Source organism: Oncorhynchus clarkii, chromosome 6, assembly GCF_045791955.1.
Source record: "Oncorhynchus clarkii lewisi isolate Uvic-CL-2024 chromosome 6, UVic_Ocla_1.0, whole genome shotgun sequence".
In the NCBI taxonomy this organism is placed as follows: domain Eukaryota; kingdom Metazoa; phylum Chordata; class Actinopteri; order Salmoniformes; family Salmonidae; genus Oncorhynchus; species Oncorhynchus clarkii.
In genome coordinates, this window is record NC_092152.1 from 44,947,068 (window position 1) to 44,969,893 (window position 22,826).

Consider the following 22,826-nt stretch of genomic DNA (forward strand, 5'->3'; position numbering starts at 1 on the left):
CTGGAGTGGCGTAAAGCTCACCACCACGAATCTGGGTTTGGCGGATGTCGGGGGAATGCTACCCACCCAAATGCATAGTGCCAACTGTAAAGTTTGGTGGAGGAGGAATTATGGTTTGGGGCTATTTTTCATGGTTTCGGCTAGGCCCCTTAGTTCCAGTGAAGGGAAATCTTAACGCTTCAGCATATAATGACATTCTAGACAATTCTGTACTTCCAACTTTGTGGCAACAGTTTTCCTGTTTCAGCATGTTTCAGCATTTTTTGGTCTGTTTCAGCATGACAATGCCCCCTTGTACAAAGCGAGGTCAATACAGAAATGGTTTGTTGAGATTGGTGTGGAAGAACTTGACTGGCTTGCACAGAGCCCTGACTTGAACCACATCTAACACCTTTAAGATGAATTGGAACGCCGACTGTGAGCCAGGCCTAATTGCCCAACATCAGCGCCCGACCTCACTAATGCTGTTGTGGCTGAATAGAAGCAAGTCCTTGTTACTGTAATTTAATTATGCCATTAATCTATTTTATGAGAATTTGTAAGATTCTTGTTTGCATAAAATAGACGGAGATCAGCCATTTCAATAATAGGTAACAGAATTTATTCTCGGAGCGCGCTGCCACTTTACCATGAGCAACAGTTTATATACAATAACAAGACGTCATTTCATGGCTTAACATAATACCCTCCTCTCGACCGGGACCAAGTGAGGTTAATGGTTCATTCTAACTTACTAACACACTCACAGGTCACACAACATAACTGAATTAACTTTTGACCCCCCAACATTATCGATCACCACTTAGCTGACAGTTCTAATTAACAGAAAACCTAGGAATGCACTCACTTCCTTATCTAAAAACCCCAGAGCTCAGTTTCGTCGGTTCAACCATAGGTTAACTACATTATCTGTTTACCTAATCCATAGACCATTCCTTTCTTCCCAGTTGGAATGGTGTTCATTAACTTTAATTACTCCTTTGTCTGTGTCACACAATCCCTTCTTATGAACTCATATTGTTAATCAGATATAAGAAAACAGAGTATAAGTTTACTTAGTTACAGTTCCAATTGAAATGATTTGTTCAGTCATATAATCATAAATTTCCCAACAGTCCCCGCAGAAATTTTCCAACATCTAGCGGAAAGCCTTCCCAGAAAAGGGTGGGCTGTTATAGCAGGAAAGGGGGGACCAATACCATATTAATGCCAAGTATCCACATACTTTTGGCCATGTAAAAAAAAAAAAAAAAGAATATGAATAGTTTATGAAACTAAAACTCAATAATACTATCAGGTTTCAGGTAAGACCCAAGTGCAGACTATTGAAGTAACAATGTTTATTGTAGCAGGGGCAGGCAAACGACAGGTCAAGGCGGGCAGGGGTCGATAATCCAGAGTAGTGGGGCCAAGGCATAGGACAGCAGGCAGGCTCAGAGTCAGGACAGGCAAGGGTCAAAACCAGGAGGACGCGAAAAAGAGAGACTGGGGAAAAGCAGGCGCTGAGACAAACCGCTGGTTGACTTGAACAAACAAGATGAACTGGCAACAGACAAACAGAGAACACGGGTATAAATACACAGGGGATAAGTGGGGAAAATGGGCGACACCTGGAGGGGGGTGGAGACAAGCACAAGGACAGGTGAAACAGATCAGGGCGTGACATAAAACTAGCAAATCAGGTCTGAAAACTAACTGAAACTAAACTGAATTTCAAATGGCAAATTGAAAAATTTATAGAAATAAAAAAGGAAAATAAAAAGAAAAAACTATAATAACCTTTCCTCTCAGGACTTCTGCATGCACTGTAAGCATTGTTCTTGTTCTTTTAGAGGGCCCATATTCCGCCAGCTGTGCTGTCTGAACTGGTTGCTGGAGGCCCTGACTCTGGACAGGACCGGGAGAACTGGACCAGTCACGTCCTGCTGGGATCTCAAGTAAGGTAGTTTTATGGACCCCATGCAGCTTGGGTTGGGTTAGCTATTGTGTTGCTGCTACATAGTGAAAGGGCAGAGGCCAGGACTGAATCACAGTTTTGACCAGGGTTGGAGAGTAACTGATCACATGTTGTCTGATTACCCATAAAACTGTAACTGTAATCAGTTACGTTTCCAGCACAAATATTGTAATCAGATTACAGATACTTTTGAAAAACTAGATGATTGGCTTACTTTTAAATTCAGAAAGGATGTTTGTGAAAAAATACATTATGACACATTTCTGTTTTCTCAATGGCATTTAATTCAACATGTAAAAAAAGCACAAGTTTAAGTTTGTTCCACCTGAGCGAGTCTGGCCACAAGTTAGAGACCACTATGATGGCACACCAAATGCATTTGATGGATCTTGACTATCCAGGACAATCAAGAAAAAGGAGCACTATGTTGCTGCATACATCAGATTTATTGACAGGACAAGAAAACAATCGGCTACGTTTCGGCATGAATCGCCTTCATCAGAGCCCTTTTCCCCCAGGATAGTCACCCGTTGAAGTATCCTGGGGTAAAGGAATGTTTTTTGGACAGAAGTTTATCACTTAGAATGCCCAATAAATTGTTTCATTCTACAGTAGGCGTGATGCTAGTAAGGATATTGGAACAGAGACTCAGACATGAGTGTGGTTCATACAGGAAGCCTGGGGCTGAGGCAGACAGACAGTGGTAAATTAACTATAAACCAAAACCTCGGGGGGTAGAGCCGAGAGAGGAGATTGCATTCCTCTATCTCCACGTCCCCTCAGGTTCACTATATACCTACCCTGATACTGACCCAACACAGGAAGGGAGGAGACAGAGATTGAGTAGAAAACCCACCCTACTCTGCCATGCTGTACAGCACCAAGCTGCATAACCATAACTCAAACCCACTGTCATAACCATATCCATTCATTTTACTGACAATACTATTATCATGATACACCGAGGATATAGATTTCTTCCTCTCTCTCAATCTCATTTTCTCTCTCTGACACTTTTCTCTTCCTCTCACTCTTTTTTTCATCGTTCACTATCTTGCTCTGACTGCAGCCTTCCCATCTTCTCTCGCCTCTACCTCTTTTTCTTCTTTTCACATTTTCAATCCCTCTATATTTGTCTCTCTTTCCTAATATGGAAGTTGGAATGAGTAGCCTGAAAAGCTAACGATTTGAATGCTCTGCTTCTGAAGGTGTCAGACGAGACACTGAGGCAGAATGGATGGATTCAGGAAATGTACAAAGCGCCGTCTCTGTGCTCTGCTCTCACAATGGGGCTTGGTAGAATGTATTAGGAAATCATCACCCATCTCTCGCTGGAAGTGTTGAATTAGTGATGGGAAAGGAAGAAAAAGAGGAGGGAGCGGCGAGGGATGGAAGGCAGAAAACAGTATGTCACAAAAGCGCTCCTCGGAGTATTGCAAGTAACTGCCTTGAGGCCCTTCCGTCCTCACTGACTCTTCTCTGAATCACATTTCCTATCAGTTTAAGCTTTATGGGAGAAATTATACAGTAGACGTATTACAGAGAGAGACTGAAATCATATCACAAGGTTATTATAGTTCTACAGCGGTTTCCATCAAATCAACTTTTATTGGTCGCATACACGTGATTAGCAGATGTAGCGAACTGTTTGTGTTTCTAGCTCCGACAGAGCATAATATCTAACAAATTACACAACCAATAATTGTTTATTATACTAGGTAAGTGAGTTAAGAACAAATTCTTATTTACTATGACAGCCTTCCAGGAAACAGTGGGTTAACTGCCTTGTTCAGGGCCAGAACAACAGATTCTTACCTTGTCAGCTTAGGGATTTGATCCAGCAACCTTTTGGTTATTGGCCCAACGCTCAAACCACTAGGCTACCTGCCGCCCCAGACACACAAATGTAAGTAGGAATGAATTAAGACTATATACATATGGACGAGCGATGTCAGAGTGGAACAGACTAAGATACAGTAGAATAGTATAGAAAACAGAATGTGCATATGAGATGAGTAACGCAAGATATGTAAACAGTAAGTGACTAAGATACCGTAGAATAGTATAGAATACAGTATATACATTCGAGATGAGTAATGCAAGATATGTAAACATTATTAAGTGACTAAGATACAGTAGAATAGTATAGAATACAGTATATACATTTGAGATGAGTAATGCAAGATATGTAAACATTATTAAGTGACTAAGATACAGTAGAATAGTATAGAATACAGTATAAACAAATGAGATGAGTAATGCCAGATATGTACACTACCGTTCAAAGGTTTGGGGTCACTTAGAAATGTCCTTGATTTTGAAAGAAAAGCACATTTTCTTTCAAGGGATTACAGGTGGAGACTGAGCACACACCCTTGTGGGGCCCCAGGTAGCCGAGTGGTTAGAGCGTTGGATTAGTAACTAGTGAAGGTTGCAAGATCGAATCCCTGAGCCGACAAGGAAAAAATATTTTGTTCTGCCCCTGAACAAGGCAGTTAAACCCACTGTTCCTAGGCCATCATTGAAAGTTAGAATTTGTTCTTAACTGACTTGCCTAGTTAAATAAAGGTAAAAAAAGGATCAGTGGAGATGATGTTTCCTCCCTTCACAACCTGGATGTACCATGTGTGTGCAGTGATTTACAAGGTAGTGAATTATGATTTGTATAATGGTCAGGGTCTTGCCATTCCAAGGCTGCGTATGTGTGCATGCCTCTCTTTGTCCCCACTCCAAGGCTTGGTGGTGGGGACAAGGAATGTTGCGGTGTGATGAATGTGTCTCAACTCACACACATCCAACCCCGCTAAACACTTATTTTTTCCTGTTACCCAGGGACCCTGGCCAAGGAAAAACCACCCTAAAGACCCTGAATAAAGAGAGAGCCATAGAGACCAAATGGGACCAGTTTGTGTCTCTGCAAAAGGTCTTCTTTGTCTTTTCTTTTATCGCTCTATGCCTATCCACCTCTTGAGTTTAATTCTGGGGTTGTGTCCTTAAAGGGGTTGTCACTTAAAGTCATATTACCTGCTCAGAGGAGGCAAAACAAGCCGTACAGCACACACACACACACACACACACACATACCCATACATAGACATTTGTCGCACACTCACACACGCACACAGCCAGACACATACACACTTCCAGCCAGACACATACACACTCCTTAGGGATGCTTGCCTGTGTGTGTCTGTGGCAGTAGAGGACATTAGGAGAGCTGAGAGCTGTTGCAGCTGAAGTCTTGTGCTCCTCTCATCTCCTGCTCTCACACACACACACACACGCACACGCACACACACACACACATACACACACACACACACACACACACACACACACACACACATACACACGCACACACACACACACACACTGATAGATAGGCTGGAGAGAGGGAAGGGCACAGGGGAGAGAGAAAAAGAGATGGAGAGAGGAAAGGGAGATACGTGACTGTTTCCTCTGCAAATCCTCATACTCTATGTCCTCAGCCAAGGAGAGATGTGTTTGTGTGTGTGTCTGCTTGCCTGCATGCCTGTCTGTCTGTGTATGTACGTGAGTCTCTGTGTGCCTGTGCATATGCAAGGCTCTAGGTGCGCTTTTATGAAAATCTATGCGTGGAAATCCCCTCTGACACCTCCTTCTCACCTCATCCCCCAGCCACGTAGAACAGGCTCCAGGCCCTCCCGCTCCTCCTCGGGTCGTCTGTACCTGTTGAAGGGGTCCTCCCTGAGCGTAGCCTCCTCCTCAGCCCTCACCACCCCTACCCTTCTGGGCAGCCCTATAGTGACTGCCACTGGAGCCAGCCAGGATAGTGCGGAGCAACCAGGAGCAGGAGGGGACTCCGAGACAGAGCTGCCCATGTCAGAGTGTAAGTAAATAGTCTTGTATGTAATATTCAGAGGGTTCTCTGTGGTTAAAAATGGGTGCAATATGGTGAAACCTGAGGGGTAGTGTGTGTGAAGGTTGTGTCTGTGTTCAATGGGGTTGTTTTGTGGAGCAAACGCCTCTCTCCTCATCTTTCTGTGTGTTATATTCTTTGGAGCTCTCTGTCAGCTCACTGTGTGTGTGTGTGTGTGTGTGTGTGTGTGTGTGTGTGTGTGTGTGTGTGTGTGTGTGTGTGTGTGCGTGTGCGCGCGCGCTCAGAGGAGGTGACGTGTGTGCCGGGGCCCGCTCGTTACTCCATGTCATCTGGTTCTGCATTTTTGGAGCCAGAATGAGCCCTATCTGTTTCCCATCAGCCCTGTCACTCTGCAGGAACATCTGCGGCGTGCGCACAAAACCCAAAGACCCCCACACACACATCTACACACAGAACCCAAACACCCGGATCCCGTTGTCATAGGAACAGCTCTTCCTTCTGACGTGATCGTGATATGACACACACCCTGGGCTCAAAGTGAAATGTTTGTTTTTGAGGGGATGTTTTCCTCGTACAACACGTCACTTCTGACTCTTACACTGCATCTGATATGGCACCCAAATCCCTCTGTAGGGCACATTGGGCTCTTGTCAAATGTAGTGCGCTATGTAGGGAATAGAGAGCCATTTCAGATGCAGTATAGGAGCCAGAAGTGAGAGAGAGAAAGCCTCCAGACTTGTCTGTATTGCGCATGCCAGGGTGGAAAGACTCGCTCTCAAAGATTTGCATTTGTTCCTTTGGGTTGATTTCCTCCCAATGCTGTTCCAGCAATGAAGCCCAACACAACACTGCTGCTTTCTACCCTGGTCACTGTAGTCAGGTCACTAAAGGGCCCGCTAGCTGGACGGCTAGCTAAAGCCTCCCTCACTACTCTCCAGATCTGGCTTCCCAGAGTGCTTTGCATCAAAGCTGGAGGATAGTTAGTCAACGGATCTATCCAAGAGCGATCAGAGCCTTCGTTATGCTATCACATTCTGACGAAAGACTAGTTTTGTTTGCCCGAGTCATCGTCAGTTCGTTGTCGAACCCCCCCTACTCCTCATGGGTTAAAGCAATTAACTGCTCTTCTCCATAATCCACAGAGTTATGCCTCAAATCCAGAAATTGGGCACCAGCAATATTCAGCTGAGCTCACTCACCCCGCCCGCCCCAAGGCACATTTCTACCTGAAAAAAAAAAATTTGGAATGCGTCCTGAATAGCACCCTCTTCCCTATGTAGTGCACTACTTGTAAACAGGGCTCATATGGATCTGGTCAAAAGCAGTGCACAATATAGGAGATAGCGTGTTATTTGGGATGCGAAAATTAGGGTGAAGGGAGGGACTTTCATTTCTTTAATTTTAAAAACTCTTTGATGAAAAAGGAATCAACATTTGGGCACTCATTATTTGAAGATTTTCATAAAAGATAATACATTTAAATTATGAGCTAATTATAAAAATATATTAAATCTAAAGCCAGAACAATTGGTTACAATGATTGGCTATTATCATTTTTGACGGTGTGTTTTATGGTGGGGTTTTTCCTATGAGGTATCTAGCACATTAATCACCACGTGATTAATTTTGTCTCACATAATATAAGTTGCATAATTGTAGTTGGTGTATTTTCATATTTTGATTAATGTATTCCATTCTATTCGAGTGCTTTATGAAGATTTAGTGCAATGTCATTTTATGTGTGTCACTTGTGATGTATTCCACCATAGTGTGTTTCAAAGAGATCTTGTTCTGTAAGCCAACAATCTCTGTTCATCTGAACTGACTTTGAATTCATTACTGCATCTGAACAGCAGAGGGAACTAGGGGATCATTTTTGTCTCATAAAACTCTACTCTCCTGACATTGACATTTTAGTCATTTAGTAGACACTCTTATCCAGAGTGCATACATTTTAATACCGGTCCCCTGTGGGAATTGCACCCACAACCCTGGCATTGCAAGTGCCATCCTCTGGCAAGTCCTTCTGGCAATTACTCTGAACTGAGGGACACTGTGGATGACAGCTTTTGATTTTCTCATTAAATAGCCTACTATTCGACTTTATGATTTTGCTCCTTTAAAAAAAGTAAATAATTTCTTTGTTGAATCGTCTCTAAAAAAAAATAGAAATAAAGATAACCCTTTAGCGGTGACACCTGTGAGACGTGAGTCCTATAGGCTACAGAGAGAAGAACAAAACGTTGTCCTTATAATATTGTCACTGTTCATGTTTACTGCCTCTCCGCCCAGACCTTCAGAAGCTGCTGGATGAAGTCCACCAGAGTGTCACCAAAGACTTCGGTGATCCAGAGCAGATTCATGGCGACGGCACTTTGACTGTCGGATACCGGTAACGTACCCCTAGGCCTAGCCACATTCCACTCCCCTTTCTGGTCACTAATCCTCCAGATTTTATCTTTCCGCTGTCATCCCTTACTCTCCTGCTCCTCTCTTCTCCTTTACTCGGCAATAGATTAAAGGGGTACAAAGACAAGTTATCTCTGGAATGAACAAATTCATAAATGGCTGTGTGTGTTGGAATTGAGCTAGTGGATGATTACGTGATGTTGACTGAGTAAAAGTAAAAGCATTATCATGTCATGCCGACCCAATGGTGACCAGGTTAGCAATGAAACATTTGCATTTCCACGCAGACTTTCAACCCCATTTGTTAACTCCAGACCCCAGGGTGAGAGGGTGATCTAATATGTAAACGCGCTAACTAACTATACGCCCTAACTAAATAGTAACGGATTTGTTCCCTCACACAACAGGCCACCTACCCAACCCACCCCTCAGAGAGAGGACAACACAACACGCCCCAAGACCAAAGACACACCAAGACCCAAAAGGTTGGCTTGCTACACCTAAACTCAAATTACTGCTACTTTTCTACTGTTCTACCAGCTGCAGAATAAAAATAAGTTCTGTCCTGCCCTGTCTGTTATAAATGTTACGTTTTTTTTTACCAGGCAAGTCAGTTAAGAACAAATTCTTATTTTCAATAACAGCCTAGGAACAGTGGGTTAACTGCCTGTTCAGGGGCAGAACGACAGATTTGTACCTTGTCAGCTCAGGGGTTTGAACTTGCAACCTTCCAGTTACTAGTCCAACGCTCTAACCACTAGGCTACCCTGCCGCCCCAACTCTTACACTGCATCTGATATGGCACTCAAATCCCTCTGTAGGGCACATTGGGCTCTTGTCAAATGTAGTGCGCTATGTAGGGAATAGAGCGCCATTTCAGATGCAGTATAGGAGCCAGAAGTGAGAGAGAGAAAGCCTCCAGACTTGTCTGTATTGCGCATGCCAGGGTGGAAAGACTCGCTCTCAGAGATTTGCGTTGGTTCCTTTGGGTTGATTTCCTCCCAATGCTGTTCCAGCAATGAAGCCCAACACAACACTCCTGCTTTCTACCCTGGTCACTGTAGTCAGGTCACTAAAGGGCCCGCTAGCTGGACGGCTAGCTAAAGCCGGCTAGCTAAAGCCTCCCTCACTACTCTCCAGTTTTGGGAACTTTTCTGTGTTGAAAGTTGAGGCGCTTTGCACCAGAAGAGGTCAAGTAGGTCAGGTTTGCGAGTAAGAGCTATTTTGCAGACAGAAAATGTTGCCTACACTATTTTACTATACTGCATTACATTGAGTATCATATTGCATTAAGTGTAACTGTGTTGTATTGAAAACAAGCCTTGTCTCTGTCTCTGTGTATAGTTGTCCTGCTAAAGCCACTGTCTATCTAGCTCTAGTCACAACAACTCAATCAGTCAATCAATCTATCAATCATGGTATTGTATAAAAAAAAGACATATACCGTATATAAAGTTTCCCTGCATTGTGTGTAATTTCAGTGCATTCAGAAAGTATTCAGACCCCTTGACTTCTTCTACATTTTGTTACGTTACAGCCTTATTCTAAAATGGAAGAAATGTATTTTTTCCCTCATCAATCTACACACAATACCCCGTAATGACAAACCAAAAACAAAAACAGAAATTTAAACAAAAACAGAAATACCTTATTTACATAAGCATTCAGACCCTTTGCTATGAGGCTCGAAATTGAGCTCAGGTGCATCCTGTTTCCATTGATCAACCTTGAGATGTTTCTACAACTTGATTGCAGTCCACCTGTGGTAAATTCAAGACATTGGACATGATTTGGAAAGGCACACACCTGTCTATATAAGGTCCCACAGTTGACAGTGCATGTCAGAGCAAAAACCAAGCCATGAGGTCGAAGGAATTGTGTGTAGAGCTCAGAGACAGGATTGTGTCGAGGCACAGATCTGGAGAAGAGTACCAAAAAACGTCTGAAGCATTGAAGGTCCCCAAGAACACAGTGGCCTCCATCATTCTTAAATGGAAGAACTTTGAAACCACCTGCCTACAGCTGACCGCACGGCCAAACTGATCAATCGGGGGAGAAAGGCCTTGGTCAAGGGAGGTGACGAAGAATCATGGTCAGGGAGGTGACGATGATCACTGACAGAGCTCCAATGTTCCTCTGTGGAGATGGGAGAGCCTTCCAGGAGGACAACCATCTCTGCAGCACTCCACCAATCAGGCCTTTATGGTAGAGTGGCCAGACGGAAAAAGTAAAAGACACATGACAGCCCACTTGTAGTTTGCCAAAAGGCACCTAAAGGACTCTCAGACCATGAGAAACAAGATTCTCTGGTCTGATGAAACCAAGATTGAACCCTTTGGCCTGATTGCCAAGCACCATGTCTGGAGGAAACCTGGCATCATCCCTACGGTGAAGCATGGTGGTGGCAGCATAATGCTATGGGGATGTTTTTCAGCAGCAGGGACTGGGAGACTAGTCAGGATCGAGGGAAAGATGAACGGAGCAAAGTACAGAGAGATCCTTAATGAAAACCTGCTCCAGAGCGCTCTGGACCTCAGTCTGGGGCAAGGGTTCACCTTCTAACAGGACGATGACTCTAAGCACACACAGCCAAGACAACGCAGGAGTGGCTTCGGGACAAGTCTCTGAATATCCTTGAGTGGCCCAGTCAAAACACAATTGAACATCTCTGGAGAGACCTGAAAATAGCTGTGCAGCGACGCTCCCCATCCAACCTGAGAGAGCTTGAGATAATCTGCAGACAATAATGGGAGAAACTCCCTAAATACAGGTGTGCCACGCTTGTAGCTTCATACCCAAGAAGACTCGAGACTAATCGCTGCCAAAGGTGCTTCAACAAAGTACTGAGTAAAGGGTCTGAATACTTATGTAAATGTGATATTTCCCTTTTCTTTTTTTTATACATTTGTGAACATGTCCGTATGGGACATTGTCCTTATGGGGTATTGTGTTTAGTATGATGACGAAATAATACTGTGGAAAATGTGGAAAAAGTCAAGGGGTCTAAATACTTTCCGAATGCAGTATATATGTGATGTTTTTGTATTGCAAAGTCATTCTGTCTCTCTCTCTGTCTCTCAATTCAATTTAAGGGCTTTATTGGCATGGGAAACATATGTTTACATTGCCAAAGCAAGTGAAATAGATCATTAACAGAAGTGAAATCAACAATAAAAAAATGAACAGTAAACATTACACTTTACACAAAAGTTCCAAAATAGTAAAGACATTTCAAATGTTGTATTATGTCTATATACAAGTACAAAGGGGAAAATAAATCAACATAAATGTGGGTTGTATTTACAATGTTGTTTGTTCTCACTGGTTGCCCTTTTCTTGTGGCAACAGGTCACAAATCTTGCTGCTGTGATTGCACATATTTCACCCAATAGATATGGGAGTTTATCAAAATTATATTTGTTTTCAAATTCTTTGTGGATCTGTGTAATCTGAGGGAAATATGTGTCCCAATGTTTCAAGTAATTATATATTTTTTCTCTCTCTCTCTGTGTAGTTGTCCTGCCAAGCCTCTGTCAGCCACCAGTGAGTTGATCAGCAGTAAGAGGTCCATGCTGTGGGATATGAGGACAGCCTATGAGGAGAGAGCAGAGGAGCTGGCCCAGATCTTCAGTGACAGTCTGGACCACAATGCCAGGTGACTATCCCCTCTCTGACCGTCTAGATCTGGTCACAACTCACCTCCACAAAAGTTTATATTAGTTTAACTAGGCAAGTCAGTTAAGAACTAATTCTTATTTACATTGAGAGCCTACCCCTGCCAATTGTGCACCGCCCTATGGGACTCCCAATCACAGCCAGATGTGATACAGCCTGGATTCAAACCAGGGACTGTAGTGACTCCTCTTGCACTGAGATACCAAGCCTTAGACCGCTGCGCTCCTCGGGATCTCCAATCTGACTTTTGTCCTTCTTCCTCAGAGAGAGAGGCCTGCCTGTGTTGTCTTCTAAAGCCATGTTTGTTTAATGACCAATTAATTGCTAGTGCTGGTCAGTTTTTAGTCTCCAAAGCATTGACCACGACATGATTTGAACACACAACCTTGCGATCTGGAGTCAGACGCACTACTGTTGCACCACAAAGTCTGGTGGTGTGCTACCAGAGCTATCAGGCCTCTCGAAGTTCTGATCCTCACATGGTGTTCAGTTTCTCATTCCCAGCAGAAGGATATCAAGCAGTCTACTTACTCAGGACCTTGTGGCGCAACAGTAATGCGTCGGACTCCAGCTCAGAAAGTTGCGCATTCAAATCATGTCAGGATTAATGTTTTTAAGCATGAATGAAAACTGGGCCGGCTCTGACCAGCACTAGTCCCATGTGGCTCAGTTGGTAGAGCATGGCACTTGTAATGCCAGGATTGTGGGTTTGATTTCCACGGGGGACCTGTACAAACAAATACTTAAAATGTATGCAGTCATCTACTGTAAGTTGCGGTGGGAAAGCGCATCTGCTAAATATGTCCAATGAGGTGAGTTGGTCTCTGAACAACCACACCACAAGGTTATAGGTAACTAACCAGGCAGTATGAGACCGTTTCATAGAATTTGCCCACGTCTTTCTCTGGGGAAAGAAGCAGACAACCTAATAATGATAAGTGTACTATAAATCAAATGTTATTGGTCACATAAACATGGAAAGCAGATGTTATTGTGAGTGTAGTGAAATGCTTGTGCTTCTAGTTCTGACAGTGCAGTAATACCTAACCATTCCACAACAGATACCAAATACACACAAATCTAAGTAAAGGAATAAGAATATGTAAATATATGGATGAGCAATAACAGAGTGGCATAGGTTGTGGGCGGTGCAGTTGCCATACCAGGCGGTGATACAGCCTGACAGGATGCTCTCATCATCACCTTTGCATTCTTGGGTACAGGAACAATGGTGGCCATCTTGAAGCATGTGGGGACAACAGACGGGGATAGGGAGAGATTGCATATGTCCGTAAACACACCAGCCAGCTGGTCTGCACATGCTCTGAGGACGCGGCTAGGAATGCCGTCTGGGGCAGCTTCCTTGCGAGGGATAACACGTTTAAATGTCTTACTCACGTCGGCCACGGAGGAGGAGAGCCCACAGTCCTTGGTAGCGGGCCGTGTCGGTGGCACTGTATTATCCTCAAAGCGGGCAAAGAAGGTGTTTAGTTTGTCTGGGAGCAAGATGTCGGTGTCCGTGACGTGGCTGGTTTTCCTTTTGTAGTCTGTGATTGTCTGTAGACCCTGCCACATGCGTCTCGTGTCTGAGCCGTTGAATTGCGATTCCACTCTATACCCACATTTTGCTTGTTTGTTTGCCTTGCGTAGGGAATAACTACACTGTTTGTATTCGGCCATATTCCCAGTCGCCTTTCGATGTTTAAATATATATTACGTATTGGATCACAAAAAAATACAAGTTTTACATTACCGTGTAGTTTACCTATAAAATGGTCTGATGGTGATGTGGATATACTTGGTATACATATTCCGAAATAAATAAATAATCTCACTCCAATACATTTTTATAGAAAGTTAGCAAAAATAGATAAGCTCTTGCTACCATGGAAAGGTGTCTATTTGTGGATAAATCACCCTGATTAACTTTTTAGTCATATCCCAGTTTACCTATTTGCTTATGGTCTTGCCTACACCTAGCGAACATTTTTTTTTATTATATGAGAAAACAATATTCCATTTTATTTGGAACGGCAAGCCAGACAAAGTTAATTGGGCCTATTTATATAATGAATATGAATTCGGAGGGCAGAAATGATTAAATAGCATTAGACTTCTCACTAAAGGCTTCAGTCATATAAAATACTTACATCCAAACTGGTTCTCTAGCAAAAACACTATGAATGTCTCACCCTATGTTCAAGAATGGCCCTTTTCCCTTTATTCAGATTACAACCTCTCACTTTCAGTTATTTGAAAAGAAAATAATCTCCCAAATATCGCTATTTTTAAAACAAGCCATAGAAAGTTTGTTGCAATTTAAATTTAATCCACCAGAAAACACAAAACAAATAATATAACAAATATTGTCGTTAAACTCAAATATACTAATTGATAAAAAAAAATCTTCGTAAATCTTCGTAAATGATATCATAAATAGGACTGGGGGAGTTATGTCACACATGCAGCTAACAAAAACACATGGAAATGTCTGCTCTACCCAAAATTACAACCAACTAATTGCAGCATTACTGCAAAAATGGAAGAAGAGAGTGCAAGGGGAAAATAGTAAGGAACTTGTCTGTCAGCCCTGCATAAAGGACATAATTGGTTAAAGAAAATTGTGATAAATAAAAAAGTATACTAGTTTCATTTAAGGACCAAAAAATTGACAGCCGTGCCATATAGATTGCAAAATAGTTGGGAAGAGATTTTTGACGTACCGATTCCAAGTCACATGGTTAATGAATTGATATGCAAAATGACGCCGGATTCAAAACTTTGAATTTTTCAATTTAAATGATTATACAAAATTCTTGCAACCAATAGAATGTTATTTATATGGGGGATACAATCTTCCCAGCTCTGCAGATTTTGCTGCAAAGAGACAGAATCATTAGATCATTTTGTTTTGGTACTGTCCACATGTAGCTTGTTTTTGGTCACAGGTCATGGAATGCCTGAAGAATTGCAATTCATTGTACTTGTAATAGGTGAACATAAATCAGTAATTGGTAAAGTCAATCAAAAATCTATCTAGTTTATTACAATTTGCAACAGGGAGACCGCACAGAAGCAGAGAAAATGTCTAGCTAGCCTTCTCTGGTCAGGCCCTTATCCTAAACATTCAGCTTCAACTCTAGTGACCATCAACAAACACCTTTAGTGTCCCAAAAACAACACTGGAAATTTTGTTTTTTACAGAAACTCCAGGTACCTTATGCTAAACATTGTGTTGATCATTCTAAACTAAATATAAACATAACTAATTTTAAATTTCCCCATTGCACCCTGTTATCTAATTATATGGTTAATGTCAGGAGGATTAAGTATCTCTCCTGTATGCATCTTATTACAGTATATCCCCTCCCTTTCTTTGCTCTCACTGTGTCCACCCCGTCTCTCTTTCCCCCTCTCTGCATGACTACTCTCTTCTCTCTTCCTTTTCTCTCTGTACAGGAAGAGGCTAGAGAGTGGCATCCAGAGGTTCCAATCCCTGTGTCATGTGACCCACTCTCACCTCATCCCTCGTCATGTGACCCCACGGGTCACCGGCATGAAACCCCCAGAGACAGACTGCAGCAACAACAACATGTGGTATGACATCTGCAATACCCATCACATGGATTGGAATGTTGGAATGTGTGTTTGTTTTCCCATCTGTTTTCACAAACAAAACTTTTGACCCCGACGTGATTTGAACACGCAACCTTCTGATCTGGAGTCAGACGCGCTACCGTTGCGCCACGAAGTCCTGTGACTAACTAGTGTATCTGATGCCATTTCATAGAATGCACTTCCCTATCTTTCCCCTAGGAAGTCAAATAGAAACCAAGGACATCACTAGAGCTTTTGCTAGCCACAAATAGTTTTTTGCACTGCTGCGATAGTGTATTTTTGGCATATTTCTTTATTATAATTTTTTTAATAATGTATTATTTTGGAGGTTTTGCTCAATCTGATTAGGTGGGCCTGGTAGGGCCTGGTTCCCCAGTGGGTGGGCCTGTGTCCACCCAGGCCCATCCTTGCCTACACACCTGGGACAGCGCCATTGCACTGCTTTGAGACAAGCATGGGGACTAGGGTGACCACATGTACCAGATTGTGTGGAACAGTCCCGCATTTTGGCCCTTTGTCCCACACACAAACAATCATGTACTGCATTTTATCAACAAATTCAAACACCACAAATTTTGGGGAAAAGGGTAGATTTGTCCCATATTTCAGTCAGACATTCCGACCTCTCTCTTGTCTGTTGCATTCACGCTTATGAAAATATATACATCATAAGGATGTGGAAGCCTAGCATGCTGACTAGACCGGGCACACGCGTGCGTCTGTATGCGCTATCGTGCACATGTTGATTTGTACATCACCACAAGACAGGCAGATTGAAGTATCAAAATAAACTCTGAACTCTTTGTCCTGGGACATAAACATTGGGTTGTTATTTTACCTGAAATACACAAGGTCGTTTTCTCTGGATCTGTAGAATTTTTACCCGTTTTGAGTTACACAAAATCGTGCGTTCACTACTCCAACAATTCAATTCTAGTTCATTTCTAGTCATCTATCCTCCTTCAGTAGTCTTCTTCTTCCTCCTCCTCTTCTTCTTCTTCTGTGGACATTATATGTTGGTTGGAGTGTGGACCTCAGTTTATCTTTCAATTAAACCTGAATCAATGTCTTGGAAGATCACGTAATGATTTGAGTGTTTATCAACATTTATAACTTGAGTCTGATAATTATCTGTACAAAGCAGTTCATCGGATAATACTTGTGGAATATAAAAATATTTGCTTGACATATGTTTTCCAGTTTCTTCAAATACTTTGCAAATGCAATTTATTTCTATGTTAAAACTTCACTATGAATTGCTTTATCCGTTCCTTTTTAATAGACACTCTTATCCAGAGCAAATTACAGTACATACATCTTTGTACTAAAGCCCCATGGGAATCGTACCCACAACCCTAACATTGCAAGTGCCATGCGCTACCAACTGAGCCACATCATACACTCCGCGATCAAAAGTATGTGGACACCTGCTAGTCGAAAATCTAATTCCAAAATCATGGCCATTAGTATGGAGTTGATCACCCCTTTGATGCTATAACAGCCTCCATTCTCCTGGGAAAGCTTTGCACTAGATATTGGAACATACCTACAAAATTTGCACTACACCATGAGCTGGAGGAGGATTTCTGTGTGTGGGGTGGCCTCAAACTACCATTTGTTTTGGGGTGGCCTCAAACTACCATTTTGTTTTGGGGTGGCCTCAAACTACCATTTTGTTTTGGGGTGGCCTCAAACTACCATTTTGTTTTGGGGTGGCCTCAAACTACCATTTTGTTTCTTTAACTGTGCCTTCTTCAGGGTTTACCCAATAAATTACTGGGAGCTTATATACAGTGTGTGACTCTCTTTATTTTTTCGAGTCGATACTGTGCACTCATACATTTGTAAACTTTACTGTGCACTCATACATGGGTAAATGTGTGTGTGTTTACACGTTTTTGCATGTTGGTGTACAATTTGAATGTTTGCACAACAGTTTGTAAATTTGTGTGAAATCAATTGAACTCCTCTACAAGGTGCCCTACGTCCTATCCAGGTTTATTTCTAGATGATTTATACTGTATGTATTTTTCATCCTATCCATCCAGGCTGTCCTCTCTACTGAGCAATCTCCCTCCAGAGGTGTCTCAGGACAGAGGGGTGAGCCGAGTTCTGGAGAAACTCAGCCGCTTCGCAGATGAGCGGACCCCCAAGGTGCGACCCCATGTCTTCCTGAAGATGTTGGGGGGTCTACAGCCCTGGGAGCTCTGCCTACCTGACCTCTGTGTTGCCATTGAGGTACGGACACATCAAATAATAATGGATTTATAGTGAATTCATTATTATGCTTTATTTGTTTAAGGAAGTTTAATGAAGTGCATTGTTTCTTGGTTGGTCAATTGGTTTAAACATGGTGCTAGTTGTGGGTTTGATTTCTACTTGGGTCACGTACAATGTATAACATTTTAAAAAGGGGAAATAATTGTGTGTGTACAAAAGATTATTTGAAGACATGTTTCCTGACTGCAATGCCTCTGCCTCAGATAGGGAATATCTCAATGGCATCCTCCTCTCATCCGCTCTCCTCATCTCCTTCTCAAAACCCATTGGAGGAAGAGGTCCGATGGGAGGAACCTCTGGCTTTCTCATCAAATGGGTTTTTAAAAATGAGACGAGGAGAGAGGAAGCAATGAGTTTCAGTGGTGGAAAAAGTACCCAATTGTCATACTTGAGTAAAAGTATAGATACCTTTAATAGAAAGTTACTCAAGTAAAATTGAAGCATTCATCATGTAACGAGTACTTTTGGGTGTCAGGGAAAATGTAATGGAGTAAAAAAAGTACATTATTTTTGTTAGGAATGTAGTGAAGTAAATAAAGGTTCAATTTAAAATTAAAAAAAATTTAAAGTAAAAGTAAAGGTTGTCAAAAATATAAATAGTAAAGTGAAGATACCCCCAAAAAACTATGTAAGTAGTACTTCACACCACTAAGGAGTATGCAATTAACGTCTTCCCATAAGAGAGCTGTCGGTGGCCTCCAAAACTGTGTTAATTCAGCAGCCAATTAATCTCCTTTGCTTGTCAGAGCAGGCCCAGTCTTCACTCAAGCTCAAAAGCACCCACCCCAATGTGACCACGCAACCTTCTGATCTGGAGTCAGATGCGGTACTGTTGTGCCACCCAGTCCTTAGTAACTACTGTAGACAGTGGGAGGCTGTTTTCATGTAATAGAATACACCCCTTTATCTTTCTCTTGGGAAAGAAATGGAAGGGAGGCCTATGTCATGAGAAACTGACCACCTTGTTACAGTGGGAGGCAGATCCTGGATAGCTTGAACAGTACTCGACTTGGACTAGGACAATAGCATCTTACCTCACATATACATACTCATGAACTGTTTATAGTACATGTATAGTACAACCATGAATTCAATTACTGTCATAATTTTTGCCCAAGAAACAATTCCTAGACCATTGAACTGTACCATTCTTCAGGCCCTAGATGACCAGACCTTGTGGTGCAATGGTTACGTGTCTGACTTCAGATCAGTTGTTTTGAAGTTGAAGGAAAACTGGACCCCCATTGACCTGAGGACAGAGAGATGTCTAAACATACATGGCTTTGGGGGTTTAACACAGAGCAAATTGTGGTCAAGTAACATTGTCAGTATCAGAGGAGGCTGTCTAGGACATGGTTACATTTTAATTTATCAAATGGTCCATGGTTCAAGTCCCTTTTCAGGCCGCAAAAGTTTAAGTACAAGTCGCTTTGAATAAAAGTGTCTGTTGATTTACCATATTACATTTGGATTGTCTATATAGAGCTTTTTAAAGTGTTAAAAGTGTTTAACATTGTAAGGCAAGAATTCACCTCATCCACAGCAATTATTCATCACCCACCTGGGTGATGTGCACCCACCTGGGTGATGATATCAGCTCCGAGTGATTTTAATTTGGGAAATCTGTTCCCAAGTATTTCATATACAAATGTAAGCAAGGTTTGAATTAATATGTTTTAGTCAAATATTATATCTGTTTGGGCTTCTTGCGGTCAATTTGCAGTCTACAAATTATTCGTAATTATGTTCCAGTCCCCCAACCATCTGCTCAAGAAAAAATTGGCCCGCAGCTGAATCTAGTTGATGATCCCTGCACTAGACAGAACATCCCTCTCCCCCCCACTATCCAAACCAACATATTGAGACTAATGATTAGGTACAGACTGCTACCCCTCCGCACACACGCACACTCACACACACACACCGATGATGACGGCCTTCATGGCTCCTAGCCCCAGAACAGAAACGTTGGAATAAGTTAATAACAGGAATTCAGAGTGATAAATTAGACCGACTGGTTATAAAGATGCTCACCTTAGGGTTGTGTGTGGAGGGGTTGGGCAATATACCCTGCCTGTTCCCCTCCCACATATCACAATTTGTGCCATCCATAAGTGAGAAACCTACATATCAAGTATAGACCATATATTGTGTTCCATACATGTAATAGAAAAGAGCAGAAGCGCTGATTTATCCATTCAGACCCCAGTCCTACTGTACCTACCTGGACAATTTGCTATTTTAGTATTCCTCCAGTAGTTTTCATGAAGGAGAAATCCTCCACTTCTATGTCAAAGATAGTATAACAAAAACACTATAGTAAATGCGACAGTAATGACCCCACGAACACTACAGTAAATACTACAGTAATGACCCCAAAAACACTACAGTATACTTACTACAAGCTGTAAAAAAACGAGAATAATTACTATAGTATATATTACAGTTTTATTTTACTGCAGTTTTTATACTATAGTTAACTGTAAATACTACAGTATACTACAGTAAATACTACAGTATTCACTGTAGTGTTTTTGCAGACTTAAGTCCACAAAAACACTCCAGTGAAGGCTACGAAAACACTACAGTGAATACTATAGTATTTACATTATATCATAGAAAGAAAAAAAAAAGTATTTTTTCATTTGGGCATAGGAGAACCCTTTTTGATAACAGGTAGAACCTTTTTTGGTTCCATGTAGAACCCTCTGTGGAAAGGTTTCTACATGTAACCCAAAAGGTTCTACCTAGAACCAAAAGAGTTCTATCTGGAACCAAAAAGGGTTCTTCAAAGGGGACAGACAAATAACCCTTTTAGATTCTAGATAGCACCTTTTAAGAGTGTACTATGCTTTGGAACTGTGTGTGGTAACTCTCTCTTCCCCTCTCCCTCCCTCCCTCTCTCTCTTCAGATAGCCAGGGAGCATGTTGTCCAGATGTCCAGAGAGGACTATGACTCGTGGCTCCTCTCCAGGGTCACTCTTCCACAGCAGCAGGACCACTAACCCAAAAATGTGACGACCAAAAAATACACGCGCACGCAAATACGCTCACACATTTAAATACACACCCACAGACACCACACACACCACCCGTTCTGCCATTCACCTTCTGTTAAAGGTCCCCAAAGCACACACATCCCTGGGTCGCTCATCTTTTCAGTTCGCTGCAGCTAACGACTGGAACGAGCTGCAAAAATCACTCTAACTGGACTGTTTTATTTCTTCATTCGAAGACTCAATGATGGACACTCTTACTGACAGTTGTGGCTGCTTTGCATGAATCATTGTTGTCTCTACCGTCTTGCCCTTTGTGCTGTTGTCTGTGCCCAATAATGTTTGTACCATGTTTTGTGCTGCTACCATGTTGTGCTGCTCCCATGTTGTTTCTACCATGTTGTTGTTGTTGTTGTTGTGTTGCTGCCATGCTGTTGTTGTTTTAGGTCTCTCTTCATGTAGTGTTATGATGTCGCTCTTGTCGTGGTGTGTGTTTTGTCCTATATTTTTATTTTATTTTTAATCCCAGCCCCAGTCCTCGCAGGAGGCCTTTTGCCTTCTGGTAGGCCGTCATTGAAAATAAGAATTTGTTCTTAACTGACTTGCCTAGTTAAATAAAGGTTAAATCAAATTTAAATAACACACACACACACCCTGGCCATGGATGATGATGAAACACACACATACACAAATATAGTTGCCCATAGTCTCTGAACTGACCTAAGGTTAGGTTTTGGGGGAGATTAAGCTGATCCTAGATCTGTGATCCCATAGGCAACTCCAATCCAGAGTCTTCCTCCTTTATATCCACTGTGGGAAGCCGGGCTCACATTTCACATCCACTTGTTCTCCGTTTCCCTTTTGTTTACGTTTCAAACCTACTTAAATCATGTCTCCCACGGGAGGATAAGCTTCACTGAGCCATCAAATACCTCCCTGTCCTTGTGCCGTCCCCTTATCCCTTTCTCCCTCCCTCCGCCAGTCCACTCCTCCTCCCTTCTCTTCCATTCCCACACCAACCTTTCCCTCCCCGTCCTCCTACCATCCTCTTATCCCCCCCCCATCTCTCCAGTTCCCATCACATCCACCGCCCTTCCCTCCCCACAAACATCCCAAACAACAATAATAGATAGCGTGTTGTCTGTCATTGAAATCAGCCCAGTGCCACGCCCATTACAGGCTCTGCTCCAGCCTTACCCCAGCCCCGGCCTTGTCTGGTGGATAGCCCTTTTTTATTGGGGAAATAAAGAGCCTGACCCAATGCTCTTTGCCTCCTGTTAGATAAAGATAATGAACTCTGCCTGGAAACAATTGTTTGTGAAGACTTTCAGCAGACTAGTTAAGAGTTACTGTGAATGCAGTGTTTCAACAGCTGTCTGTAGAGGATTTCACAAAATCATGAATGTGATCATTAAAACAATAATGATTAAAAGGTTACAAGTATGTGATTCTGTCTGTGGCGCTATATGTCATTTATATGTAGAAATATGACTAAATGCTGCAATGGCAATAAAAGAACTGTTATCATCATGTGTGTTTGTTCCAATGTTTGTTGTCAGCAGATAACTGTCTAGCTTTCTTATCTTCTGCTGTTGTGTTTTTTCTCTTTTGGATGGTCGGATTGAGGGAGGGAGCTGGAGCGTACACCCCCGGGTTTGTGTAGTGGTGTCAAAGGCTTTGTAGACTCCCAGAGGGGAGAGAGGGAGAAGGGCGAGAGAAGGGGAGAACAGGAGACGGGGATGGGGGAGAGAGGGCGAAGGGGGGAAAACGGGTGTCGATCACACATTTCAGGAATGCCACACAGTCTGTTTGAACCCCAGACCTTAACCTCAACGTATGGGGAGTGGAAGGGACATGCTCTCTTATTCTAACCTCATTCAGGTTAAGTTATGAGAAAACGGTCTAAACCACACTGGTACACCCTTAGAAAAAAAAGGGTTCTAGTTCTTTGGCTGTCCACATAGGATCACCCTTTTTGGTTCCAGGTAGAACTCTTTTTGGTTCCAGGTAGAACTATTTTGGGTTCCAAATA

General features: G+C 42.4%; 1 protein-coding gene and 1 non-coding gene across 2 annotated transcripts in view; one reads left to right on the forward strand and one right to left on the reverse strand.

Moving 5' to 3' along the window:
* Positions 1–22,324, forward strand: part of LOC139411201 (coiled-coil domain-containing protein 60-like) — a 44,142-nt gene extending 21,818 nt beyond the window's left edge. The window contains exons 5-13 of the mRNA XM_071157134.1: positions 1,833–1,937; positions 4,790–4,880; positions 5,615–5,825; positions 8,109–8,208; positions 8,633–8,710; positions 11,740–11,880; positions 15,360–15,497; positions 17,567–17,756; positions 20,711–22,324. Of these exons, the coding sequence (XP_071013235.1) occupies positions 1,833–1,937; positions 4,790–4,880; positions 5,615–5,825; positions 8,109–8,208; positions 8,633–8,710; positions 11,740–11,880; positions 15,360–15,497; positions 17,567–17,756; positions 20,711–20,803 (1,147 nt within the window). The 3' untranslated portion in view covers positions 20,804–22,324. The remainder of the gene's footprint in view (positions 1–1,832; positions 1,938–4,789; positions 4,881–5,614; positions 5,826–8,108; positions 8,209–8,632; positions 8,711–11,739; positions 11,881–15,359; positions 15,498–17,566; positions 17,757–20,710) is intronic.
* Positions 15,583–15,654, reverse strand: trnaw-cca (transfer RNA tryptophan (anticodon CCA)). The gene has a single exon. It is a non-coding gene; the product is annotated as a tRNA-Trp (tRNA).
* Positions 22,325–22,826: the final 502 nt, after the last annotated feature.